The sequence below is a fragment of the Echinops telfairi genome, unplaced genomic scaffold (assembly GCF_000313985.2).
Source record: "Echinops telfairi isolate 266 unplaced genomic scaffold, ASM31398v2 ScPeMD7_655;HRSCAF=1070, whole genome shotgun sequence".
Taxonomy (NCBI): Eukaryota; Metazoa; Chordata; class Mammalia; order Afrosoricida; family Tenrecidae; genus Echinops; species Echinops telfairi.
The window spans coordinates 1,433,499-1,441,152 of record NW_022104553.1 but is presented as its reverse complement, the minus strand read 5'-3'; the positions used below and the strand labels follow the sequence as shown (position 1 = coordinate 1,441,152).

Genomic DNA, 7,654 nt, shown 5'->3' with positions numbered 1-7,654 from the left:
CTTATTAAAGTAGCTTCCCGGAAATAGCATAGGAAGTTAATAAATCATTTGATAATTAAATTTGCATTTTCCCCACTAATCCTTGAATGGGAAAACCTGAAATATAATTAATTCAAATACTTTTATACTTGGCTAAAAATTATCAAGGATATAAATTTAAGCATAGTTATGTTACACATAAATGTGATGTACTGTAATATTCAAAATATAATTTGCTAATTTTAATTATTGATTTGCCTTTTAAGTTCATTTTTGCCCCTGAAAACTTAATTGCTGAAATGTTTTACCAGATTTTTCCTACTGAACTAAGAAAAACTTTTTATGAAAAATATAAATGTTCTTATCTAAGAAATCAATCTTAATTATGTTCTCTTTTTTTTTTTTTTTTAGCCTCTTAGCAAATATCCTGCTTTGATCAATGACATTTCCTTCTGGTTGCCCTCTGAGAATTACATGGAGAATGATTTCTATGACTTAGTCCGAACGATTGGAGGAGACTTGGTAGAAAAGGTTGATCTTATCGACAAGTTTGAGCATCCAAAGTAAGTAAAAAGTCTTCTGATTTTCATCTTTATTGTCTCTACATGACAAATGATATATAGAAATGTGGAGAAAAAAAAGAAATGCTTGTAAAGCATTTGCTTGTAAAGCAAAATGGCTTCTGAATTTTACAGAAAACAAAAAGCTTTTTTATATCATTTCTTTCTGAAAATCTTTCCAAAGCGCACTTTCCATCTTTCCTGCTTCAGTAAAGACAATATATAATAACAGAATGTTTTAAAGACCTAGAAGTATATTGTTCATGGAGGTGGTTTATGGTCATATCACATTCCAGGTACAGATGAGGCAGAGAAAGCTGTTTGTGGAAAAAAAAATTGTTTGGTTAGTTTCCTCAGTAAATGTTTATTAAGCATTCGCCGCACAACAACTTCTATATTATAATCTAGGAGTTAATTGTTATCAAAACACAGTTAGCACTACTTTCCTGGAGTTAACAGTCCTGTGGGAGTCGATATTAAGTAAACAATTGCACAATAGTCCAAGTAAATATTATGAAGAAAACAATACTTTAGGCATAAGCAGGAGTTAATTTCACCTGGAGAGTCAGGGAAGCTACCACTTGAACTAGAATTAGAATTATGCAAAGTGGTGAAGAAAGGAAGAAAGAACATTCCAGACCTGAGGGGTGTGGCAAATGTAAAAAACTGAAGGTAACAAAGAGCCTGCATCCTCCAGAAACTAAAAGGTGAAGAGAAATGGGTTTAAGAAAAATGACTTAGGGTTGCAAAGGGGCCCGGCCAAGGGCCAGAACCTGCCAGGACTGAGAATTGTGATTGTATTCTCAATGTGGATGGGAGATGTGGAAGGGTAGGAGCAGGGGAGTTAAGTGGCATCGTCCAGTTCCTTGCTCATCACCTTGCAGTGGTTTCCATGGATGCACAGCTATTACAGAAGGAGCAACCACCACACCTTGTTGAATGCCCATCTCATTTATTTCTCCCTTCCTAATGTTTGTAGTGGTATCTTCTCTGTAGTATCTCCTCTTAGACATTCAAGCTTTGTCCTGTGGTCCATAGCTCTACCTTTTTGCCTGCTTGTTTGTTTTCTTTAAAGTTCTAGTTCTCTAGAAGGAAATACTGTGTTCACTGCTAGTTGATTGCTAGAGTAAATTATCTACTCATTTGTTCAAGTACTTGTGGAAATAACATTCCCTGAGCCCTTGCATGTTCAAAACTATATCTGTTTATACTTGAATATCAGTTTTGTTTAGCATAAAATCTCTGGCTCCCAATTTCTTTCATTGGGGATCTTGTAAGTTTTGCTCAGTTATCTTCTTGAGTTTTAATTTGATACAAAGAAATCTGAGCTATGGTAGGCCTGATCATTTTGCTTTAATTCCTAACGGATTTTTTTTCTTTATCCCTAGAAACTTACAACATAATCAAGATCTGTTTCAGTGTAGACCTTTCCTCCCTGGTATCGGTTGTTATCTTTCACCCTACAGATTTGATCCTGCTTTTCTTGAATTAGATCTTTAAAGATTTGTTTTCATCTATTCCTCTACTCTACTTCATTTGTCAGGGCTCCCAAGTATGCATGAGTAATCTCTCCTTCGTCAAATTTATAGTTTTCTCTCTAATACTTCAAACCTCATTAATTCCATGTCCCTTTATCTGCTCTCCTAAGTTCTAATCTCCTCCGTCTCTTACTCTTTTTGGTCATCTATCCTTCCTTCTGTTGCCTCTCCTTACATCTCCAGCTGTTTGTGTTTTCTCCTTGTCTGAGTTCTTTCCACTCACATTTTATTCCCCCCCATTTGCTCATTCTTGCTTCCCTGGGATCTTATTTCCACTTCTTGCTCCTCCTTTCTAGAAGTATTGCTTCATTAATTTAAAAATTGATAATATATTTGTCCAGGAACTTTACACACTGATAGCAGCATATTTCTATTGTCTCTTAGTGTGCTTTTCTGTCATTTTCTCCATTTTTTAAATTATTTGCTTTAATTGATCCATCAAATGGTGTGCTCATATTTGGATGAATGTGATTTCCTGTGTCAGCATTCTCCATGAAGTTAGTTTGTTTTCTCAACTGAAGCTTGACTTCCCACCCCAATTATATACAGGTTAACACTTAATGATGATAACAGATTTAATACTTGCGATTGTAACTCTTTGTTCTGGAATATATATATATATATGTATATATATATATTTTTTTCTCCTGTGTGTTCTGAGATATGCTACTCAGTTTCTTTTCTTCACATCATCCCATTTGGCTTCCTTGTGATTTCCGCTGTACTTGGCAGCCTTTAAGTGTATTTTGGAGCTTGCAGATGATGTCTGTCTCTTTACTTTGCAGAAAGCAGAATTTACCGTGTTTGCTGTAGTAGCTTCCATTCTCTTTCCACACATGTAATCCGTCTGATTCCTGTATATTCCCATCTAGCAAGGGCTATGTGGATAGTCATCATTTACCTTGTTGAAAAAGGGCATTTTGGGTGAATAAGTCATTGTCTTTGTAAAATTCTATCACATGATATTGTATGTCATGTCTGCCACAAAGGTCACATTTTCCAACTACTGGTCCTAATTAGTGATGTGTAATCCAGTGTTCTCATCCATGGAAAGAGATGATGGAGGAACTCAGGATCATCTGTTAGAACAGGGCCTGGTCCACCTTCAGGACAGACCATCACTTGCTCTTATGCAACTTCAAGGCCAAGCTAAAGAAAATTAAACCACGTCACCTGAGCCAAACTAAAACCTTGAGTATATCCACCTGAATTTAGACATCATCTCAAGAATAAATTTGATGCGTAAATTAAATTAAATGACAATTGTGGTGTGTGGATCAAAGATTACAGCCTATAGTATGGATTTCTTTATACTCAGTTTAAAGAAAACAAGCATCCTCATAACTGGACCAAAACAGCATCATGATAAATGGAGAAAAGATTGATTTCAAAAATAAGATTTCATTTTACTTGTATTCGTAGTCAGTGCCTGTGGAAGCAGAAGTCGAGAAATCAAATGGCATTACATTGCTGCAAAAGACCTCTTTAAAATGTTGAAAACAAAGATAACATTTGATGACTATGATGTGCCTTACCCCAACCCAACTCAACCAAACTCATAGTGACCCATTCATACTCATAGCGACCCCATAGCACATAGGAGAACTGCCCTGTAGGTTTCCAACACTGTAACTGTTTATGGGAGTAAAAAGCCCTGTCTTCGCCCCTCGAAGTGGCTGGTGATTTTTATCTGTTGACCCTGAGGCAAGCAGCCTGATATGTAACCACTATGCCACTAGGGGCAAGCCATGGTATTTTCAGTCACCTCTTATACATGAGGATGCTAATCAATGAGTAAAGAAGGTCGAAGAAGAGCTGATACATTTGAATTATGGCATTGGCAGAGAATCTGTTGTACAATAATTTTAAGTGGAGTGAGTACTCCTTAGAAGTGAGAATGGCAAAGCTGTGTCTCACGTACGTCAGACTTGTTACAAGAGAGACCAGTCACTGGAGAAAGACATTAAGAATGGTAAAGTATAGGGTTAGCGAAAAAGAGGAAAACTGTCAACGAGATTGATTGACACAGTGGCTGTAAGGATTGTGAGGATGACACGGGGCTCGACAGTCTTTCATTCTGTTGTTCATAAGGTTCCTATAACTCAGACCCAACTCCATGGCACTTAACAACATCAGCGTAGCACCGTGAGCCCCTGAAACGATAGAGTGCCAATTTAGCCAAGAACAATTTATGTGAAAGAGAAATTTCTAGGATGTCCCATTTTGATACCTAAATCTAGTTAATATATTGTCAATTGTGTAAGGCCCTTATGGTTTCCGGCACTGAAATCACTATGATAGAAGAAAACGCCTCTCTCTTCTTCAGAACTCCTGGTAGATCTGAACTGCTGACCTCTCAGTTAGCAGCCTGACACAGAACCTGCTACACCACCAGGGCAAATCTGTTGCACAGGACTTCTTTAAAGTCTTGAAGAGCAAGAAGGTCACCTTGAATACTTGGGTATGTTGGACCCAAACCATGGTATTTTCAATCACCCTAAATGCATGTAAAGTTGAACAATGATTAAGGCAGATTGAAGGATAATCAGTGCATTTGAATTATGTTGTTGGAGAAGAATAATGAAAATACCATAGTGTACCAGATGAACAAACAAATCAATCTTGGATAGATTTGCATACCTTGGCTCCAAGATTTAAAGTATTCTCTCGTTCATAAATGAAAATATCACCAGGTGGTCTACAAGAACCCTAACCCTTTCCTTAACAAACACCAAACACAGGGAGAGATGCTCACATTGAGTGTAAACAGAAAGAGCTCTGAGAAGGAAACACGAGTGTTTTTTTATATTTGTTTTAAATCAAGGACAAATCCCAAGATGTTTCAGGTATAAACTGCTAGATAAGAATGTAATTTCATAATGTTAGAGAAATTCAGGATTTAAAAATTTTTATTACATATAACAGTTTGTGCCCTGAAGGAGGATAGGCGCTCAGTCTAGGAAAATGATATTTCGTTCTAGCTAGACATTAAGAAGCTCTCTCAGAGGATCCTTGCCATTTAATTAGTGGGCTACCTGAGGTGTAAAAGAGGCTAGGTAGTTCAAAAATATGTCATTTATGATATAAAATAGTAATTTCTAAAAATATAAATATAAAGTATGTGATATAAATATAATTTTAAAATATTTTTTATCTAGGGAGAGGAACTGGGATCTGGCTCAATGGTGAGTGGGATATTAATATACAAGAGAGCTTAAAACAAAATATACTTAGAAGTAATCCATTATCTTTTCATTATATTTTTCCAAAAACTTTTAGAAGCCCCCTCATTATTATCTCTGTGTGCCCTTTAATGCCTTTATAATATTGTACTACACACGTAGATTGAATAATGAGAAAGTAAATCATGTGTTTCAACATATGAGCCTGGATATTCTTTCTATACATTAAGGAATACATATGTAATTTTTGTCTGTAACACTAGACAACTTTAAAAAAAAAGACTAGACAACTTAAAAAATTATGATGTATGGTATTCATTTTCTTCTTCCAAAACATTTCTTAGCCTTGATTTTGAGAAAGAAGCTAAGAGTAGCAATGAGAAAAATGTTAATATTTCCTTCAGGGTTGCTAGCCTTTTTGTTTTTTTCCCTTGAACTATTTCTAAAAACTTAATTGTGATAAAATACATATAGCAAAATATAATTACAAGTAAAAAAAAAACTTTTCCATCTTAACCATTTATAACTATACAATTCAGTGACATTAATTATATTTATCATGCTGTGCAACTGCTATTTCCAAAAGTTTTCCATCACCCTGAATGGACACTCAGAACCCGTTAAACAAAACACCTCGTTTCCCCTTCTTCTCAGCCTCTAGTAACTTCTGGTCTACTTTCTATTAATTTACCTTTTCTAGGTAGTTCATGTGAGATCATGCAACATTTGTTATTCTGTGTCTCGTTTGTTTTACTTTAGTATCATGTCTTAAAGCTTCTCCATGGCATAACATAACAGAACATTATTTATCCTCTGTGACTAAATAGTATTCCATTAGGAGGATGTACCACACTTTGTTTATCTAATTCATCTGTTGATGGGCACCAGAGTTATTTCCACCTTTTGGCAATTGTGAATAATGCTGCAATGAACGTTGATGCACAAGTGTTAGTTTGCATTTCTGCTTCTAAGTCCCTTGAGTATACCCACTCCTCATTTATCAACCAGGCATTATGTGAAAATAAAGGGTAACCACATCAGATAAAAAAATGCAGGATGACTATTGCATCACATAACTGCCAGATTTTATCATTATAATTGCCAAGTGATTGAGAATCATGGTCCAGTCAAGCTGGACACATAACCTTAACTATCAGTCAGGGTTACTCTTACCTCTTGACACTCATTGTTGCTTGACTTTTATTACTTGACATTCCTTCATTTATTAATGATGGATATCAATGTGCAAAATAATTGGGTAGTAGATGTTTTAGTTCTGTCAGTGTGAAATGTCAGTTAATGGGATAGATGAGAAGTAGTGCACCCTGAGTGAAATTAGTGGGAGCTTTGATGGCGCTGTGGGTGGGGCTTTGGACTGCTAACTGCAAGGTTGATTCTTGAAATCCATCATCTACTCTACTGGTGAAAGATGAGACCATTTGCTTCTGTAAAAATGTATGTCTTGGCAACCCTGTGTAGTGTTTGCTGTGAATTGGAATTGATTCATTGGCCGTAGGTGGTATTGTAATTCTATGTTCAATTCTTTGAGGAACCACCAAACTTCTTAGACAATAGCTGCGCCATTTTACACTTCCACCAGCAATACATGAAGGTTCCAGTTGTGAGAATTATTTATGAAATGTGAAAACTAGACTGTGAACCAAAGTGGCTTGAGATAGGTGGTAAGACATGTCCTAGACATCTGTCACAGAGGCTGACTTACGAGGTGGAGTTTACTAATGTCCATATTATGGCACCACGCCTCGCCTTTCATCTTTTTTTCCCTAGGCCACTGCTGATTTTGCTATCGCCCTGTTTCTGTGCAGTAAGTACTTTTCACTGATCCCACTGGCATTGAGTTAGGCTATGATATTGTGCTGAATAAAGAAACAAATCCAGAAACACTCATATCAGAAAGAGCTTTATATCAAAGAACAATTGTATATTAAGGAAGTATCCCAGCCCAGTTCAAATTAAGTCCAATATTAGCTCGTAAGTCCGATACTAGTCCATAAATCCCTCTTCCGACTCACACAGCCACACTCAATGATGCAGAATGCTCGAAGATCACAGGCCAGTGGGTGCAAAGTCTTGTAGCTCTAATGGCGGTGGATGCATATCCAAGGCTCTGGCTGCCATCAGCATGGCTCAAAGTGGCTCGTCAACAGAAATGTAAAGCAGAGAGAGAGTCAGTCCTCGTAGAGCTATTTATCTCGCTCATTCTCCACCTGACTGAAAGGCTAAACTCTGCCTATGTGTTCTTATAGGAGCCATTTTGGCACTAAAAACTATCACAGTTGCCAACAGTGAACACGGAGGGCAGTCTCACCTCTCCTCATCACATTTCCATCTTCTTCACTGTTGCATTCTTGGTTACCTACCACTTGTAATTTTT

At 36.7% G+C, this 7,654-nt stretch overlaps 1 protein-coding gene across 1 annotated transcript in view; it reads left to right on the top strand.

Moving 5' to 3' along the window:
- The first annotated feature begins 390 nt into the window (after window positions 1-390).
- Window positions 391-7,654, top strand: part of LOC123522022 (phenylalanine--tRNA ligase, mitochondrial-like) — a 217,590-nt gene continuing 210,326 nt past the window's right edge. Inside the window, exon 1 of the mRNA XM_045293010.1 lies at window positions 391-542. Within this exon, the coding sequence (XP_045148945.1) occupies window positions 454-542 (89 nt within the window). The 5' untranslated portion in view covers window positions 391-453. The remainder of the gene's footprint in view (window positions 543-7,654) is intronic.